The sequence below is a fragment of the Aedes aegypti genome, chromosome 2 (assembly GCF_002204515.2).
Source record: "Aedes aegypti strain LVP_AGWG chromosome 2, AaegL5.0 Primary Assembly, whole genome shotgun sequence".
In the NCBI taxonomy this organism is placed as follows: domain Eukaryota; kingdom Metazoa; phylum Arthropoda; class Insecta; order Diptera; family Culicidae; genus Aedes; species Aedes aegypti.
The window spans coordinates 259,835,368-259,856,348 of record NC_035108.1 but is presented as its reverse complement, the minus strand read 5'-3'; the positions used below and the strand labels follow the sequence as shown (position 1 = coordinate 259,856,348).

The window sequence follows — 20,981 nt, the reverse complement described above, 5'->3', positions numbered from 1 at the left end:
ATCTTCAATAAAATAGTTCAAAATCATATGTAAACTTCACTAATTTGAAACGGGAATCATCCCAAGGAGGAATATTTGCGCGATCGCGACGACGGAATAAACACACCAGAAACGAAACCGAATGGAGAAGACGCATCCAGCAGCAAAACAACCGACTGCGTGCCAATACTGAATGACAGCTGATTCCGCGCTCCATCGGCCGGTTGTCTTTGCTGGTGGTATGTGTTGCATATCTAGCGCTTACCAATACCTAGCGGTCGTGAGTGACCATCAGCGAGTTGGCGCGATTTGCGTGTAGGTTTCTAGCCAGCATGTGGTGAACGCAAGTAGCGAACCACGTGGTTAGGGATGAGTATTCGACGGAAACAGGTTTTGGCCGTTGTGCATTTTTTTTCCTTTGCGTGTGTCACTGGTGTGAAATTGTGCATTTTTGTGGTGTGAAATATGATGGATTGGTAAATGTTAACGGATGCGAAAACTAGTTGAAGGATTAGCAACTGGAAAAGTTGCTAGATTTGTACTTGTCATTTTTCCAATCATACAGGGTGTCCGCAAATTATCCGTACAAACTTTGAAGGCATGGCTCTATGCAATTAAGCGGAATAATTTCAGTATTCTTGCATGGTATAATACATTGACCTATTATATCCTTTAGCAATAAGTTTCACACATTTCCGATTTCAAATATTTGTAAAACCAAGACAAAAGTGTTGAAAGGTCTTAGAGAGAGCCGTTTTTCGAGCTTTTTGACGGTAGATAAAAGTCCATAGAACTCACAGGATTTGAACTGATTCAATTTATATCTCCAGCCTATCTTGAAGCCAAGGAACTAGAGATTACTTCAAACAGTAGTAGAAAATTTGGAATGATCTTTTTCAAATGTTAGGGAGAAAACATCTCTAAAATGACTAGCGGCCCTCAGGAATAACGTCTCCGAAAAATTAAAATTTGCCTATCTCAGAAAGAAGCAATTATTTCGAAATCATTTGAAATTCTATTTTGTGTCAACATATGGATGTATCAAAAAAGGTACACGGTCAATGATTTTTTATCGTTCAAAATGTGAGATCATCTTTCTCATATTTTGTTGTTCGGATAATTTACGAACACCCTGTATTGTAGATCGATAAAACAGGGGAAAACGATTTCTACACACGACGAATCTTTATCAAATTAGGAAAAATCAACACATATATTTCAAATGAAGCATGAGTAACGAATTACACATTAAATATGCAAATATCAGGCCACTTTCCTCAATAGTAAATCTACAGATGACATTCGTATCTAGAACAAACTTTATACACAAAGAAAGGTCTATATTTATCATTCATCATGTTTTTTTGCAATTTCTCATCATAATGGGCCTCTGCACTGTTTTGATTTTATATGAGGTTTTGGTTACTAATTTTATGAAGGAGTGAAAGAGTGAGACTACTTTCTGTGCAGAACCCCATAGGCTGTTTATCATCAGTCATTAAAGGCCTACTCTCCTGCACCGCATTGCCGTATCGAGTGCTGTAAAAATGGTAAAAATCTAGTTTTGCAACGAGTTGTGTACATTTTTTTTCTTTTTTTGCAATTTCGTGGAAGACCATGTGAGGGTTTCATAAATAATATCAAGATGCATAGGGTGCAGAACCACTTCGGCACTTCCATGAATCACTTTGACATGTGGGTTTTTCTCGACCGAATTGTCTCAAACTGTACAATAGGAACCGCATCAGTGCGTCGCATATTATTGCGAAATATGAGTGAATCAAAAGTGCCAAGAATAGGATCCGGCTCCCTACACTATTATATTTCAATTTCTTAAAATTGTTGAAAAACGATTCATCACGCAACTCAAAACAGTTGCGTAACACAGGGTGCGCCATCTTTTGCGTCGGTATGTGAAAATAATTGAATAATTTTGTAATAAATCGATCAATTTATATATGTGAGGCATTTTTATTTAATCTAATCCTTTGCAATTTATTTGGGCTGATTCATGACAATATCAATGAACAATATCTATCGCGTGGCTGCCTTTTTCGAGCACATCAAGAAGCTACATTTTTATTACTTTATCGAGCTCTTCGAAACTTTTTGCGAAAATACAGCACGAATGTGCGCCTTGAGCTCGTCAATGGTCCGAGATTTGCTGGCATAAACTTTGTTTTCAAATCACTCTATAAAGGAATGATTTGACTTCTGGATCTCCAAATTTATTTTATTTTGCTTTCATTTTGACATCGGATGTCCAGGAAATTTGCGTTGCAAAAATTGAAAAATGTTGTTTGCAGTGAAACATAGAGTACGGTTTTGTTGAAATCAGTAATCTCCAAGATCTTTTTCACGCATTTGCGGGCAGACATAATGAGCCATTAGCCAAATATATTGATTTCCATCGACTGTTTCGTACTATTCGAAAAGATATGGCCCACAATGGATGTTTTGGCACGAACGTCGGCCCAAACGATTAATTTTTGGGCATAGCATGGAGTTTCATGAATCTCGAATAGATTTTCTGTTGCTCAAACATGGCAGTTTTGCTTAATAATGGCGCCAGATGGTGCCAAGGGCAAGAATGTTGAGTTAACACAACTGAGAGTTTATTTTCAATATAAAACGTCACTACCCAAGTATCCTAATAGCACTTTAATTCGCCCTCCATGCTAATATAGGGCTTTAACAGAGCTGAAATACCTTATAACAGCCGTATAACAGCCCTATAAGCCCGAAAAGGCGAATTAGCGAGCTAGTGGTTACTTGGGTATTTTGGCGCGTTGTACAGTGCGTTGAATGCATGGAGATGCGGGACAAAAAACAAAACTAGAAGATCAAGCCATTTGAGCACCTATGGAAGGGAACGCTAGGGAGCCCAGATAGCCGTAGTGGTAAACGCGCAGCTATTCTGCATGACCATGCTGAGGGTCGTGGGTTCGAATCCCGCTGGTCGAGGATCTTTTCGTAAAGGAAGTTTTCTCGATTCCTAGGGCATGGTCAATCGGCAAAGAAAGCACTCAGTTAATAACTGTGGAAGTGCTCATAAGAACACTAAGCTGAGAAGCAGGCTTTGTTCCAGTTGAGACGTAATACCAGAAAGAAGAAGAAGAAGGAAGGGAAAGCTTTCGAGAGTTGATCTTGGTTAAATGAGCAACAATTTGTATAAATGACATATAATATACGCATAATCGCAAAATTGTCCTAAGTGCCAATATCATTATTTTCCATGTAAATTCTTGCAATTAGCACTTCTATTGTTCGAAATGATATAAGAAATTATTTGCAAATATGTCTCTTCTTACTCGTAGCTGCAAAAGTGACGTCCCTAGTAACACAGATGTTATAATTGAGGCAGAATAACTCTTATATGACCAGATCTAGTCATATAAGAGTTATTCTGCCTCAATTATAACATGTGTGTTACTCGGGGTATACGCTTTAATGCGTAAAACTCGTATATTTTATATTTTTTAGTTTTTCTTTTTGTTTTCCAGAAGATTCAAGTGTGCCGTGCTAAAAACCGGACGCAGAAATTTTTTGCTGCATAAAAATTTTTTTTTCTTGATTTTGTCCATTTATAGTGTTATACATTATTTAAATGCTACTGATCTATCCATAATAGTTATGATGAGAAGAAGTGAAATAGTGATATGACATGTGTATCATGTACCGGGATTAACCTGCATTTTGGCTGCCTCAGTGTATACGATGAAGCGTATTTTTCCGCCCAGAAGTTAGAGACGGCACTTAATTTCAATCAATCCGGTGAGTTTGTTCCATTTTTTATGAATAGCATGTTGATCGAATAAATGTTGCTAGTATCCAATCTACGAAATACACCGTAACTACACTAGCGCTAAAAACCGCATTTTTTTTATTTTCCTGTTTTATTACAAAATTCGAATACAATCTTGAGAACTACACAGTGAAAACAAACATTGGGAACATAAATCATCTGTTGGTGTAAGATAAAAAATAAATAAATAAAACTTGCTTTGGTGTAATGTCTGGTTCAGTCGAGACCACATATGGTTGTAATATTTTCGGATTTACTTATCACAAACAATACATACTTGTGCTGGTTAAGGAGTATACCTAAAAATAGTCAAAAATCTCGAAGAGTTGCAGGTAGTTGTAGCTGCATCTTTCAGAGCTCTAGGAGGAGACTAAGAAAGATGCCTGTGGATGATTTAGGGTGGAACTATTTTTGAATCGATTATCATAGTTACGTGTTAATATTTCACAAGTTTGATATCATAGCCAACATAACGTGCCGATTTCTCAGATGCAAAGTTAATATTGGTGTTCTTATCCTATCAAATATACTTTATCAACATTCAGCCATGTTCTCTTTAAATTTTGTTTGCATAGATTGGTTCAACACTCTCCGTACTAGTTGGAAAGAATGCTGAAAACATGCGACACAATTTAGTTTTTTCAGCTACTCCGACAATTGTCACTTTTTACACTTGTTGTAGTAGTTTTAGAGCTTTGTATAACTTATCAATACTTGTTTCTATAACGGATAGGATTCGCATGACCACTAGCCATAACAAAATAATATAAAACAATCACGGTCGATACCTTCTCCTATGTATTAAAATTTAGTTGTTTCAAAACTGTGCATACAACCAATTTATTTAAAAAATATTTTTGTCTTAGTTATTTTGCAAAAACTAGCCAAAAACATTAAGAAATGATCAAGAAAAAAAATCAAATTTCTTCGACTTTTATTTATTATTTTTTGCCAGAAATTACATTTCAACTGTTTAACGTTTATAACGCATGTTGTTATAACTATATTAAAAAAAAATTCAAAAGCATAGTTGTTTTAAAATTTATGAAAAATTGCTTTCAAGCTTAAAAATGATAGAAGCTAGTTTCAGTTTTAGTATTAACGTTTAACTAAAAACAAATTTGGAAATATGGTATTTTCCTTTCAAAAATAAAATTTTTGGCCAGATTTTGTTAAATAACTAAAACAATACTATTTTTAATTGAGTTGTTGTACCACAGTTCAAACATTACTAAAAGCAAGCAAAAAGATTTGGAATCATGAAGTTATGGACAAACAAATATGATTTTTTTAGTAGAAAGACGAAAAAATTACTTTTAACTAAGACTAGTTTCGATTTTAGAGAAATTTGATATTCTTCAAAGTTTTCATAAATTTATTTATGAAGAGAGTGATGCTAAGATTTAAGGCTCTTGGTTGAAAAATAAAGAAATTATTAAGACTTCACTGAAGGTCATATTTCATATATTGAAAAATTCACATTCAAATCATTTGCGCCACCTATAAAGCTTAATACCTAATCTTTAACTTTCAATCATCAATTTCTTGTCAAACAATACATGTTGAACGAAATTTAAAAAAAATTGTTTGCTTCGACAAAAAATAGCTCGATTTTTATTTTTGTTACGATATATCGAGGTTAAGTTATTGACATAGCAGGCATTTTCAGTCTCTCTTACATATCTTTTTAGATATTTTTCCGTGTTGATTTTTTTCTTTTCATATTCATTTTTTTACGTCTCTACTGTAGTATTGTATCCTTAATGAAATGTATTCCGGAAAAATCTTTGGAGGAATCCTTGAACACTCAGAAACTCTAAATGAAATTCATGAATGAGATCTTTCTGAATTTTTTAAACCTCTTATACCCAAATTTTTATTTTCGATCTAAATATCTAATATTATTTGTGAGTTTATAAATTTTGGTTTTTGATTTTTATAATTTTTATTTTCGAACATCCCTGTCCAATTTCGTTTTTTCTTGTAGCTTCTTCTGGTTATTTTTTTTTCTGGAGCATATTTTATTTTCCGTGTAACCATCAAAAAACAGGTTTGAAATTATTTTAATACCACCAGGGTCTACTTCTGTGATAGGTTGATTGTAGAAAAATATAATAAATTCACTGTTCGACAAAAAAAGTCGATCTGAATGCACAAAGACCGGACAACCCGGGCTTGACAGCATAAAAATAAACAAAAATAATGGCGTTTTCAGAATGTTCGTGTCTGCCCCAGGTCATTTTTAAAATATACTTGAACTTTTTGCATTTTTTATTTAAAAATCTAATCTAATCAATAAACCGACACAGTGTTTTATATTCAGGACAGCGGAATTCATGTGCCATGATAAGATTTGCAGGAAGCCCTCCTCCTTTTTTTGCACCCTCCCCATTTTTAAAGTATCGCAAATGATGGAATATTTGATATACAGGGGGTCGTCAAAATAACTGGGACAGGCAAAAATTGGGCCAACTTTGGAATGCTGTAACTTTGACAAAAATTGAGCGGGGGCTACGCGACCAAAATGTGCAGGGTACCGTCACCTCACTAGGGCTATTGAATTGGGTGGATCGAAGAATTGAACTTGACGGAAAGCTAGAGTTTTATTTGGGTAAGATTGACTATTGCGGGTTTCTAGAGTTCCGAATTTATTGCAAGCTATTGTTCTTGTGGGGGTGTGGGTGTTAGTAGATTTTCACGTACCGGTACGACTTGCTGCTTCTGGTTGCTGCCGAAGATCCTGCTGACGACCTGCGAGCGCTCGCTGTTGCTGCTGACGGAGTTGTTGCTTGATGGACAGGTGGTAACGTTAACGACACTGTAGACGTAGTGCCGTAAGGGGTTGGCTAAATAAGGCGTCGTCCCTTCTTGACGGCAATCGACGGTACCGGAGTGACCGTGTCGAGAGGGGAAAGCTCTTTTACGATTAGGGGTGAATATCCCGAGCTGTGGACCTCCTTACTGTTATGACCGAAATGGCCAGAGGTTAGTGATGATCAATGACGGGTTAGGCTTAGCAGACTTCCGTCTACTAGGCCGAAACGTGTGCTGCTGGTAAACCACGCCACCCCAGCCAAGATGGCGAAATTTTAGCGGTAAGATAAAAAAAAGGTCCTGTGAGGGTAATTTTAGGAGTTATCTAGCCGTACTAACCTTATAGTCTTTAGTTATAGGCATTAGATTAAGATAGACTTAAACTTTAATCATACCTGAAGAAATAAACTTCCTCCCCCAATTAGGAAAGTTACCACTCACTCAATTTACTTAAAACTTTGCGGACACTTTCAAAGATATACTTGAGCACACGTACGCCTTTTACAGAATGAACGAATGGCGATTCCTGAATTTGACTTGACCCTCTTATCTGGTTTTCTTCCCCTCCCCAATTTCCTCAATCATGGGTTGGGGGGTTGTTACCACCTGTTGCGTGTAATACGCCTGCTGGCCCACTTATCGTTTATGTTAGTACTTGTACCCACAGCTTGCATGCAATTTTTTCATGTTATAATTCAAACTTAACAATTCTTATAATTTACTAACATTCATATTTTATACATTTTGACAATGTACTAACATTGATAACATTTACTAACCCTTTATCTACTAATCCAACACCACTGAAGACTAGAAACGTGACAGTATACAAATAAAAAAATGCACGAATTAAAAAAAGACTAACGATTTGTAACAAACGGTTACAGTGTTCCGAATATGACATTTCAACCATCCCGAGTAACCACGAAGCTATATATGAATACTTTATATTTGCTCTATAGTGTGGTATCAGATATTGTTTTAAAGTGACATAATCTTTAAGAGCTTTATAAAGCATAATTAAAGTGAGAAAGGGCCCACAATAACCAAAATAATGCAATATTTGGTAAAGCAGTTTTAATGCACAAGCCCTACTGAAACATTTATGTTTGTATTTTTGGGGTTTATGATGTATATTAGCTTAAAATAATGTATATTTAGGGCTTACGTTAAAAGTAAACAAAACAATTAATCCATTGACTGCCTTTATATGGTTTTCTTTACCATATCAATGATTTTTTTTTTGAATCAGGATTCGAACCCACAACCAGGATGATGGTGTGCTGGATGCCTGGCGCGTTGGTGTCCTGTGTTAAAGCTGCTGATGTGATAAGCTACGATAAAAGTTCCTTATAAACGAAGCCACTGTGTGTTGTGTGTTAATCAATACGCCCAGTTATTACGAATAGAAAGAATTCTCTTCGGCGATCGAAGAACAGTGATGTCCTTTCCTCACCAAATGAAACATCAACAGAAATAATTTGAACACCATTCTTTCTCGTAGAGGGAATAACAGAACTTAACCCACAAAACAAAGCCCTAGTGTATTGAAATGATTTCAGGGGAGAGAAATTGATTGACATTTCTTCTTGCTCCATATGAATAAAAGAGTCTCATAGATAAAATACAACATAATTCTGATTGAATACATATATCCTTAGGTAATGAAATGGGGGTTCGAGATGAAAGAAAGTCATTTCATTATAAAAATTGTTCTTCCATATCCCACAAAACGCAATGAGCGAGGGCGAACGTGCTGATCGTCTTACTCATTTATTACAGATTCGAGTTCGTTTAATGAGGTTATGTAATCTTGTATGACAACATAACTGTATATTCACTTTAAACGCTTAACATAATGGTGAATTAAAATAATGCTACAAAGCATTTATAATGTTCATGAAATGGATCATTGCTTGACAGTTATTGAATAAATGCATGATAACATAAATAATGCAAAATATGTTGACTTTCGATCAAATTAATACAATGATATAATGCTTGTGATTACTTGGGTATTCTCCATATTAGAATATGATAACCAAATGTTTTTCGTGAATAAAAATTATATTCTGGTAATTTAGGACTTTATTTATGATTCATTGTGAGGGGAGGGGCATTTTTTGCAAAAGACCACTGTCCATACAAATTTGATTTTTTTTATATGGACGAAAGATCACGAGGGGAGAGGTAGGGCCTATAAAAATGATCACATCCATTAAAAACAGAGCTGCTCGCTGTCACTATCAAGGCTTAAAACTTGCTGATTTGGACTGGCCGACTGCGATACAACTCAGATCATTCTGTATACCATCAATATCATGCTGGTTATTCCATCACCAGTGCACTGATGGTGATAGTATATGGATATCACAGAAAGGCTTAGTTGAGTATTAAATTAAACTAATAAAACGGCAACTTATCAGTACGATATTTTTGACAGTGCTGTGCATAGGCTTCTATTTGTAGGTCACCGAAAAACATTAATAGCTTGGATAATTACCACGTGATCACTCATTCTGCAGTGATTATGATCTAGAGGGCGATATCGCTTCACTTCTGTTAGTTATCAAATCAAAATGATATTGATAGCTCGATAGTGATATTGATAGTTTAAGGCCATCAGCCATCAGTTGATATGACTGATATTGTACAACTCTGATTAAAAATGGACAGCCCCCAAATAACTCACTTAAATAGGCTGACAAGGAATATATTGGTACAGCCACGGAAACGAAAAGAACAAAAAACACAAAAGTCTTCTACGAGAAAACCATAACAATCTAATTTTGAATTGAATTGAACTAAAATAGTTGCAAACACTATTGTAGACTTTTAATGTTACTAATTTAGTAGATAACAATATACTAACAATGAGAAACCTAATCTACTTATTGACAAAAAAAACATCGAATTTGCTAATTGTTATTGTTGCTGAATTTACTAAAATTGTATAAATCATTCATGGACTGTACTTAAATCACGATGGACCCGAGATTTTGTGAATCCTAGACCCATCTTCTTCCTTGGAATAATTTCTTCAAAAAAAATGTGATTTTTGTGTCCTATTGCCATAACCTTTCCAGCCTCTAAGCGTGATTTAGTCCTGATGTTGGATTTCGGATATTTATCTAAACAGCGATTTAAAAAATTTCAATTTATTCATCTCCTACTACATGTCAGTGACCTTAGCGTTTCCCTTATAGATGAAGGTAATATCCATATGGTTGTGTTTTAACTTACACAATATAATTACTACAAGTGGACGTACAAATGACAAACAGTAATGTAGCAACGAACACATCAGACCAGACTGTTTGTCAAATTCCGGATACTTGTGCCTCAGTATCGGCTTGGAGAGTACTTCAAACAGCAAAGAACCATACAATTTCTGCATTGAAAGCACAACGTATGACAACGATAGAAATATGGAGACTTTCAAAATGAAAGCAACGTTCTCGTCAATTTCGTGTGGTTGAGTAAACTTTCTACCCTGGAAGAACTTAAAAATGGTCATAGCAGTGGTCACAATTAGGGTAACAGTTGGAATCACAATTCTAATAGAGATCACCAGCCATTGAATGATGTAGTGGTTGGTGCGATCGTTGATGAGTACGGTACAAAACTTGACGTCTTCGTCGGTTGATATCACATCGGAAAAAAGAAACAGTGGCAAGGATTCCGACATGGCGATGAACCAAATCAGCAGTACAGGCCATATCACCGGAATACTGGTTTTCCGATGTCGGTAGTCGATGGTCAAGGATCGTTTCTGGGAAATGCTTTCAGCTGCAACTTCGTAGTTATTCTCCTCAGCGGTCATGTAGTCCGAACTACTATCAAGTTCATGGCACGGATTGGTAAGTTCTTCGTCGGCCGTTGATATCTGCTGTGCCAGATTGTACGTCGATATCGAATGAAAGTTCAGCCCTATGATGAAGTAAACGATGGCAATGTTGGTGAACGATTCGAACCCGATGTAGAACGTGCAATGCTCCGACTCGAAAGTCCATTGCTGATGGGCGATGTAGAATAGTTCCCAAATACTTATCAGCAGAGTGCAGATATCTAATATTGCGATTTGTAAGACAAAATACAAGGCACCTGCAATGAAAGATGAAAGTGTAAGAGCATTAATTAATGATCTGGCTGTTTTTGAGAGTACCAATGATGGCTATAGTAAAGACGAAAAGAGATTTTCCATATTGCTCCACTAGAATATAGCGGCTAATATTCAAAGGTATATTATTCGATTGGAAATTTTTTGGTGATGATAACACACACTAGATTACGATTTTGCATGACGTTTCTGCCTACTGATATTCGAACATCATCAGATTTTTATGTAAATCGTTCGATCACCAACCAAAATTGCCAATAATCGAAAAATATAGAATTCGACGGTGACCCAAACCAGATAAAACTATAGTTATTTGAGTAATCCTTAGGGAATCCAGACTCATCTAGAGATTCCCAAAATATTTTCCAAAAAACCCTCCAGAATGTCTACAGCTTTTTTTCTTTTACAATTTTTGCCAGAAAATTTATCCAAGATCCTTTCAAAACTATAATGGATAATTAATTCTAAGATAGATAGATCATTGCTCTCTAGACACTAATTTAATGTCTAAATTTAATGGGAGTGGCTTGACATTCATTCGGTGTCGTCTTCTGTCAGTGATACCGTGCTCACTATACCAATTTTATTCTAACATGCCTAAATCTCATTCAAACTGTACACTTACCACTATATTTGGCTTGTAAAATTCCTTTGATCAGAATCGAATTGAGCAAAATTCCGCCACCGACGACAAATCCGATGTATCCATACAGCGCCAGACCCTCCGACCACGGCTCCAACAGCTGATCGTTCATGCTGAACTCTTCCCCCACTCGGTCCACTTCAGCGCTGAGCACTTCGTACACATCAAAAACCTCACTAGGGTCTCCAAGCCGTTCTTCTACTATGCTGCTGTAATCGTCTCCAGCCATCCTCTCGAGTAGTTAATGCAAATCTCTTCACCAGAAAAACATAATTCAAATTTGCGCTTATGAAACCCCCTGCTCCTTGATGTCTACGGAATGCCTTTGTTCCACGCACGCCCGGAAAACAGCCAAAATATTCCGTCACAGACCGGGTCCGACCCACCAAAACAAATCGTAAAATAAAAAAAAACTGCTTCTTTACACCGCCAATGCAATATGCTCTTCGCTTGTCCTCTTACTAACTGATGGTTTGGCGTTCGTTCGCTACTTGTAGTAAGTAATTCACTTAGACTCACTCTCGCGCAGCATTACATCTATAAAGTAACCGGCAAACTCGCCAAGAAAAAGTCCACTTTAGCGAGTAGTGACACTACCGTCCGCTTATTTATGTCCGCTCATCTGGATAAAGCTACTAAACTGAACTGCTACTGATGCTGAAATGGTGCTGAGATGAAGCAGGAACCGCGGCGAAGAGCCATGTGCCATCATCGGAGAGTGCGCCGCGATGCCACCCATCCCATAAGCGTCCGTGCGTACCGGCGTTGTCTTTGGTTGTCGTTGGATACCTTCGGATAGAGTGTCTCAATAGGGTGGTCTATTATGATCGAACTGTAAAAATCTTAAATTTTATTTCCTTTGGTTGTTAATGTAAATCCCACAAGCTACCATTGAACGGAATCCGTAAACCCTAAGGGAGGACTATGTTTGTACGTTTGTATGAATAAAATTGATCGAGCATATCGTAGTTCGTAATATTTTCAGTAGAAACATAAAAAGGTTATAGTCAGGAAAAAGTTACAGTCAGGAACGGTATTCCCCCATGCACTTAATATGCTACCCATTAATCATAACTGTCGCGCGTGAAAAAGAAGGCATTGGGAAAACAGCGCTCAAAGCTCATTGTTTGAGTTCTCATATAAAATGTTCATAATTTTCCAGTACATTTCTGCATGTCATACTCATTTTCACCTGCTATTTGGAATGAAAGTTCATATAGGGTAGATGTACCAATTATGGACATAATGGTTCCCTATTTCGACATACGTGATTACTTTCATGTCTTTAAATTTTGAAAATGTTCGAGTGTTGTAGTAGTTAGATTTAGGATAGATCTATATGTTAAGACATTCAAAAATATTTAAAATGTGAAAGTTATCAAAATTTCACATATGGCCAAATAGGGAACCACTATGGCCATTACTGGTACACTTTCCCTAAAGAGACTTTTATGTCTTAGTTTTCTAGAACAATTCCAAACAAAATGTGTTATTTGTATATATGTAGTAAAGTATATAAAATATATATCAAAATATGAATATTAAGATGAAAAAAGATGTTAATTCAAAAAATATATTGGACTGTTATGCTTTATGGAAAGTAGGGGTATTAGGGGCATAATGAACACCCGGGGCGAAATGGACACCTAGTCAATCTCTGAGAATATGCATACTTCATCAAAAGTTCATATACTGCATGAAATATGTATTGCATTTGAAATGTTTGACAGTAAAAAAGTTTAAGTATTGTTTCAATTGTCCTTTGAAATTTGACTTTAAGTTTTTCTCTGCTTCAAATTGGCATATAAGCAAACCGGAAGGAGAATCTAGTTTTTGAGCAAAATAACGAACCTAGAAAGGATCTTTTTAGCTCTTATGATAGAAGGAGAGCCCTTTTACACACCGAAACGACTGACAGATATTGAATATTTTGGAATCATTGAATTTCATGCAAGTGTTCATTTTGCCCCGATACCTTTTTACTAGCCTTGTTTTGGACCTAATTTTCTGTCTCACATTTCTGGTATATGATATGATTTTTATTACCACGGATGAATGTAGCACGTCGTACTGATATCAAACTTGAAAACTAGCCGGGAATAATTTGAAAAAAAATGTCATTGTATGGTCTTAAAACAAGCATTAGCTTGATGTGTCCATTATGCCCCGAATTCCCCTATGGGTCAGAAATTACAATTTCACGACGCAAATACACGCAAAAGTAATGTTTGGAGAGATTCAAATGCATTTTGGATTAAATCAGGAATGATTGTTTGGATCATGAATTTTAGAGAAAAAAGAAATAATTATGGTATTTTTTAGTTTTTGAGGACTCCTCGATTTTTGACAATTCATGGCTCACTCAAACTGTCATAGCAGAAAAATTTGATCAACAATTCCTTCACAATAGCATGGATTTCGAAAGAGAAAACATAGGAGCTTCATTTGCCAAAAATAAAAATTTTAGGCAGCTATATTAAATTTGGCCGCCATCTTGGATTATAACTGAAATTTCATTATGTTCGCAACCAGCGATTTGCATCATTGGAAAGCTGAGCTAGTTTAACACAAAATAAGGAAAAATCAGAGGTATTTGTTGTTTTGATCAAAAGTAATGTGCGATTTTTTAAACATTTCTAATCGCTCTGGTGCAATGTGTGATCAAATAATTGAGCTATTGCGATTTAGGCTTGCTATAATGATGATGCTGTGATGATGATTTTATGGTCCAAATTCATTAAAAAAATGGGCATATCAAAATTAATTAGACCAGTAAATTAGTCCAAACCATTTCGAACGTGATCAACAAAAACAAACATGTTGGTGATGTTTGGAAAAATTCAAGCTGAATCCCTGGAAAAAAATATATAGAAATTCACGTAAGAAACGCCGGAGGAATGCGCATTAAACATGTCACGAAATTTACAAAGGAGCTCCTGGCAAAATTTTTGGTAGACTTAGGAGTTCTTGGCGTTTTGCGTATTCAGTTCTGCTTAGTGGAACTTCTGGTGGAACTTATCGAATTATTTTCGCAGGAATTACGACCTAGGAGACAGACTTCGGATTCTTGATGGAACTCCCGATAAGAATTTTTGAAGACCTCCAAAGAACGGAGTTCTCATAAATTCTTGGAAGATCTTCAAGATGAATTTATGGAGTAACTACCGGGGGAATTCCTGGATGACTCAAGGGGGATTCAGGAAAATTCCTAAGAGTATTCCTGGTGGAACACCTGGCGGGATTCCTGGTCGAACTTCAGTAGGATTCCTGGTGGAACTGCCAGCGGGATGATTGGAGCAACTCGCATTCCTGAAGGAAGTACGGTGGATTTCGAGGCATTCGCGGTGGAGCTCCGAAGGAATTCCAGGCGGAGTCCTGAACAAAATCTCAGAAGGAATTGCTACTGGAATTCCCCTAAGGAATTCCTGGAGAAAATCCTGAAGGAATCTCTTAATGAATTTTCCGGAGGAAATCCTGGACGAAATCCTCGAAAAAATTGCTTTTGGAAATCTCCCTAGGAATTCCTGGCGTTAAATCCCCGTAGAAGTGCTGAAGGATTTCCCCAAAAAATCGATGAAATCTCCAGAGGAATTCTTGGAGGAAAACTCCGGAGAAAGTCCTGGAGGAAAACTCCGGATAAATGATCTGTAAACATCCCCGAAAGGATCCCCGGAGAATTTCATGAAAAATCCTCAGAAGAAATATTGGACGAAACCTTCGGAGAAAATGCCATTAAAATCCACTGAGGATTTCTAGGAGGATATCCCCGAAGGAATACCTGAAGAAGATCTCCTGAGGAAATCCCTGGATAAAATCCCCGAAGAAAATTTTCGGAAAAATTCCTGGTGCAAATCCTCAGAGAAATAACTAGAGAAAATCTCGGGATAATCCTTCTGAAAAAAATCTCCGAAGGAATTTCTGGAGATAATCTTTGGAGGAATTAATTAATGACTTCCTGGACAAAATCCCCTGAGGAATTGCTATTGGAAACCCCCTGAATAATACCTGTAGAAAATCCCCTGAGCAGTTCTTGGTGAAATCCCCCGGGGAAAAAAATCCTGGACAAAATCCCCGATATAATCTCTATCGAAAATCCCCGGACGAATTCCTGGATGAAATCCGTGGAGGAGCTCTTGATAGAAATCTCTGGATAATTTTCGTTTTTAAATCTCCAGAGGAATTTCTGGAGAAAACCCCGGAGGAAGCAAAAAAAAAAACGCCGTTGAAAATAAAACCTCTATAGAAGTTCCTGGGAGAAATCTCCAGAAGAATTCCTGGAGGAAATATCCGGATTAATTTCTGAAGAAAATTCCCGGAGGAATTCGTTGAGGGAACTTCCAGAGCAATTTCCGAAGGAATTTCCCGGGAGCTTGATAATATCCCCGGGAAATTCCTGATGCAAATCTTTAGAGAATCCTGAAAGAAATTTCTGAAGAAAATCACTGGAGGAGTTTATTAATGAAATCTCCAGAAGAAATCCTGGACGAAACCCCCGGAAGAATTTTCAGACAAAATCCCAAGCTAATGGAATTCTCTTGAAGAGTTCCTGGAGAAAATCTCCAAAGGAGTTCTTGGGGAATATCCCCGGAGGAATCCCTTGAGGAAATCCTCGAAGAAATCTTCCAATACATGCTCAGAAAAAAATTTCAGGAGGAATATCTTAACTAAATCCCCGGAGGAATTCCTGGAGTAAATCCAAGAAAGAATTCCTGGAGGAAATCTCCGGAGAAACTCTCTGAAAAAATTCTCTAAGGAATTTCTGGGAAAATTCCTGGAGGATTTCCTGGACGAAATCTTTGAAAGAATTGCTGTTGGAAATCGCCTGATGAAAATCCGCGGAGGAGTTCTTGGGGCTATCTACGGAGAAATCTTTGAAATCTCCGGAGGTAATCTCTGAAGAAATTCCTGATGTAAATCCCCAGTAAAATTCCTGGGGGAACTCCAGATGAATTCTTTGGAAAACATCCCCGAATGCATTTATGGAAAAAAATCCTGGATGAAATCCCCGAAAGAATTTGTGGACAAATCCCCAGAGGAAAAAATCACCGGAGGAATTCCTGGAGGAAATCCCGGGAGGAATTTTTAGTAGAAGTCTCCGGTGAAATTCCAAATGAAAAGCCCCAGAGAAATTCCTGAAGGAAATCTCCGGATGAATCTTCTGAAATAATCTATAATTTTTTTTTTTTCGAAGAAATCCTTAGAGGAATTTATAAATGAATTCCTGGACGAAATCCCCAGGGAAATTGCTATTGGAAACCCCCTGAAGAAATCTCCGGAGGAGCTCTTGGTGAAATCCCCGTAGCAATTCCTGGTGCGAATCTCCGGAGAAATTCCTGGAGGGAATGCCCGAATAAATTCTCTTAAAAAATCCCATGAGGAAATGCCCACAGAAATTCCTGAAGAATATCCAAGGGGGAATTCCTGGTGGAAATACTGTTGATAAAATTCCTGGAAAAACTCATGGAGATTCTTGTTGCAGGGCTTTTTTGAGAAATCTTCAGATGTATTCCCGTTCAAATTTGTGGTGGAATCCATGTGCGAATTCCTGCAGGAATGCCTAAACGATTCCTCGGAAAAATTGGCTGATGATTCCTGGAGGATTCCCCGTAGGAATTGCCAGAGGTATTGCTGAAAGAGGAATAAATGTCATTAAAAAAACAGCAGCGGTGGAATTTTGTTCCTGTTTTTACTTATCTCAAATGAGTAGGAACTAGAGACGGTGGTTGTTTTAGCTAGAAAAATCCGAACTGGTAAACAAACATGTGTCAAACCAGTTTTGGAACAGCTCAAATCATGGTCCAAATCCGACCAAAAATGGCCAGGCAATTAGCTTGTTCCAAAAAAAATAGACCAGTAAATAAAATTGGAACATTATTTGCAACACCGGTGCATGCTGCAATTTTCAATACGTCCCAACAATTTGGAACCAATCGATGATTTGGACCACCGGTGAAGTTGCCCTTAGTTTTCAACTTCTATTCATTTTTCCCATCGCTTGTTTGCAATTATAGGGTACAGAGCTATTTTGGCACTTCTATGATTCACTTTGGCATGGGGGTTTTTTCCCGGCTGAATTGTCTGTAACTTTGCTATATGAAGCACTTTGATATGGCGCATATTGCGGCCAAATATGAGTTCAGTAGCTTTCAAAAAACCCCACTGCCGAAGTGAATCAAAAGTGCCAAGAATAGGATCTGGCTTCCTACCCATCATGTTCTTTCTTCACTTTCCTTACTCCCTTCTACTTTGGGTAGTATCGCGTCCACCGAAAAGAGCCAATATGTAAAATGCTAATTATGATAAAGTCATGCGGTGATTAAACTTTGGAAAACAAAATCAAACCTTATAATACTTTTTTCTTGCGTTCATCGATCATTGAACTAAAGTTTAAATGAACCACGATGAGAAATGGTGTCCAACAGGAACAACTTGTTTATTATAATTTATAAGAAACTCCTCCAAACAAATCGTATAGCAAAAAAAAAACAGTTTAGATATTCTTCAAAATGCACACAAAATCGACAAAATAAAATACTGTGCAGCACCACCTTCTTCTTCTTCTTGACATTACGTTTTCACTGGGAGAGAGCCTGCTTCTCAGCTTAGTGTTCTTATGAGCACTTCCCCAGTTATTATTAACTGAGAGCTTTCTTTGCCAAAGTTGCCATTTTCGCATTCGTATATCGTGTGGCAGGCTACGATTATACTCTATGCCCAGGGAAGTCTAGGAATTTTCCATTAAAAAAAGTACCGACTGGGAATCAAACCCAGAACCTTCAACATGGCTTTGCTTAGCCGCGGACTCTCACCACTCGGCTAAAGAAGGCCCCACCTATAGTCGCAAATATATTTGAAATAGTTTTTCCTATGTATTCATTCGATTTTCTCCATACTCCATCAAGTTCGTTTAGCCTCCCTTACACTTGACGGATTGAACTCAAACTTTCGCAGCAGCTTCTGAGGATCCAAATGAACAAATTTGTGGGTGTAACTTAGGATTTTTACATTTCGATATTTTTCTATGAAAATAGGTCACTATTGTGTCTCAGATTGCACTGTAAAAGAAAACTTGTACACGTAGAATTCCTTTTCTTCCACATAGTATAACTTAAGGAATGTTTTAAAAGATGTTATCAGCTACTTCCTTGTCCTTGTCCTTGTCCTTGTCCTTATAACACTTTCAAATGTTCCAAGAAGATTCATTTATGGCACACCCTATTGTAAAGCGGTGCGGAGGTGGCAACGGATGAAACGCAGATGATGTGCAACGAGGAGTGCCAAACAATAACAACTAAGGCACTTTTAACAACGACGGCACCTAAACCGAACACTCGAGTTGAAATGCGTTAACGAACGGAGAAAGAAGTTGCCGCGGACACCCGATGCCAAATTAAGCGACTAACTAGCACTAGTACCGGTACCGGCCGTCGAAAGATACGAAACGCAGCCGATCACATCTCGAGTTAAACTGAAATTAAAATCACGAGACTAAAAGATTATAAGCAAAGTGAACTGTGTGCGAAGCGCTTAGCTCACAAAGTGATGGCTCGAGTAAAGTTGATGCGTGGAGAATTGTCTGTAGACATGTGGTCCACAAAATCTGCACGTTTATGACTTGGATAAATATGGAAACAATATTTTTTGATTATCTGAATAATTTTTGCCTCTTTTATTTCTAAATCTTTGAAATAAATAATGTTTGAAGGAGACATAGGGTAGTTCGGAATTATGATCAAAATATAATTAATTACAGGAAATAAATAAGCGTTGCACGACAAATGGAAATACCCTACGTTGCGTTTCAACGTTATATAAAAATTAATCACAAAACGGCCCCAGTTTATATAAATGCTGTTTGCTAAGAGATTTTCAAGCGTTTTTAAGCTCTGCTATAACTAAGCTATCGATTATAAGTGACAAATCATTTAAGGCTCTTGAAATAGTGAACGCAAAATGAATTGTTTGTAAGAGTTCTAGAAATGCTGAAATACCATGACAGTGTCGTACCCCCTGTGGAGGGGGCTTTTAGGGTTAAAACCCCTTCTCAGAGCCGAAAGTTTACAAGCACATTTTTTGTATGAAACCAACCGAAATTCGTTTTTTTTCGGCTGCGCCGCTTTTAACAGCTTATTTGGCTCACTCCATCATGTAGATATCAATGAATTTTGTTTTCCAAAATATGTAAAACACTTTGCTATTTGTTTTCAGTTAAGTGTTAACAGTAGGGGTGACACGCAGAGCAAAAACCATTTATACTGTGACCTCGACTATAACACTGTAATGTTACAATTTGTTTATAGATTTAGGACCAGCGATGGCGATTCCCAACGATTCATAACAAATCGATATCGATCCTTTCGAAAACCACAGATTGATTGAACGGGGCATACAATTAGTACAATATTACTCATCCCCAAAACATTTTCTCTACACGTTCTAACTCTCGCCGTCTCTGGCGATTTACAACTCACACAGGGATCTCTTCGTGCGAAAAATGTTTTCAACTTTCCGTACATAGTGGCAGCCTTGTTAACTGGATGGGTTTCAAATGAGCGACTTAAGCAACCGGATATCGCAGCTGCATACGCACAACACCTCGAGTCTACATTGCCGAGAGAGGGTGAGCTGAAAGTCCCTCTTGAGGATTGCTGGAGAACAGTGGAAGCAGCCATCAACAATGCAGCTGACAGCAACGCCGGGTACGTGGGACGGAGTCGACAGAACGATTGGTTCGACGTGGAATGTAGGCAGATTTTGGAATGCAGCGCGGGCGGGACCCGGCATAACGTGGAACATTATAGACCGAAACGGCCACAGCAGACCCGCCTCTTTCGGGAGAAAAAAACGCCTACTAGAGGAGACTAAGTACGAGGAGATGGAACAGCTGTGCCGGTCTCAAGGAACAGGTAAGTTCTATCAGAAGCTCAACCCATCCCGCAACGGCATCGTGTCGCGAGCCGAGATGTACAGGGATAAGAATGGGAGCATCTTGACGGACGAGCGTGAGGTGATCGAAAGATAGAAACAGCACTTCGACGAACATCTGAATGGCGCTGAGAGCACAGGCAATGAAGGACGGGACAGCGGAAGAAATGCCTTCGTCAGTACTGCGGGCGATGGAAACCAACCTGCCCCCACTTTGAGGGAGGTTACGGATGCCATTCACCAGCACAAGAACAATAAAGCTGCTGGTAAGGATGGTATCAGAGCTGAACTCATAAATATGGGTCCGGAGAGGCTGGCCATTTGTCTGCACCAGCTGATAGGCACAATCTGTGAAACAGAACAGCTACCGGAGGAGTGGAAGCAATGGGTAATATGCCTCATCTACAAGGAAGGTGACAAGTTAGATTGTTTCGAGCGATCACCATTCTAAATGCGGCCTACAAAGTATTATCCCAGATCTTCTTCCGTCGTCTGTCACCTGTAGTAAACGAGTTCGTGGGATGTTATCAAGCCAGCTTCGTTGACGGCTGATCGAAAACGGACTAGATCTTTACTGTACGGCAAATCTTCAAAAAAATGTTTTGAATACCAGGTCCCAATGCATCATCCAAGACAAAGTATATGCAAGCGTGTATGGGGCCGTGCGCGGCAGGTCTTGCATAAGTAGTAGTGTT

General features: G+C 37.9%; 1 protein-coding gene across 4 annotated transcripts; it reads right to left on the bottom strand.

Moving 5' to 3' along the window:
- Positions 1–9,740: 9,740 nt before the first annotated feature.
- Positions 9,741–18,838, bottom strand: LOC110676553. 4 transcript variants are annotated; one of them, XM_021844884.1, is made up of 3 exons: positions 18,367–18,838; positions 11,344–12,150; positions 9,741–10,702 (listed from the first exon to the last, which is right to left on the bottom strand). In XM_021844884.1, exons 2-3 carry the CDS (start codon positions 11,588–11,590, stop codon positions 9,771–9,773), a joined length of 1,179 nt encoding a protein of 392 aa, XP_021700576.1. In that variant the 5' UTR covers positions 11,591–12,150; positions 18,367–18,838; the 3' UTR covers positions 9,741–9,770. The 4 variants fall into 4 exon arrangements, with proteins under 4 accessions (XP_021700576.1, XP_021700577.1, XP_021700578.1 ...); XM_021844885.1 differs by having other exon boundaries at positions 18,576–18,838; XM_021844886.1 differs by having other exon boundaries at positions 18,777–18,826.
- Positions 18,839–20,981: the final 2,143 nt, after the last annotated feature.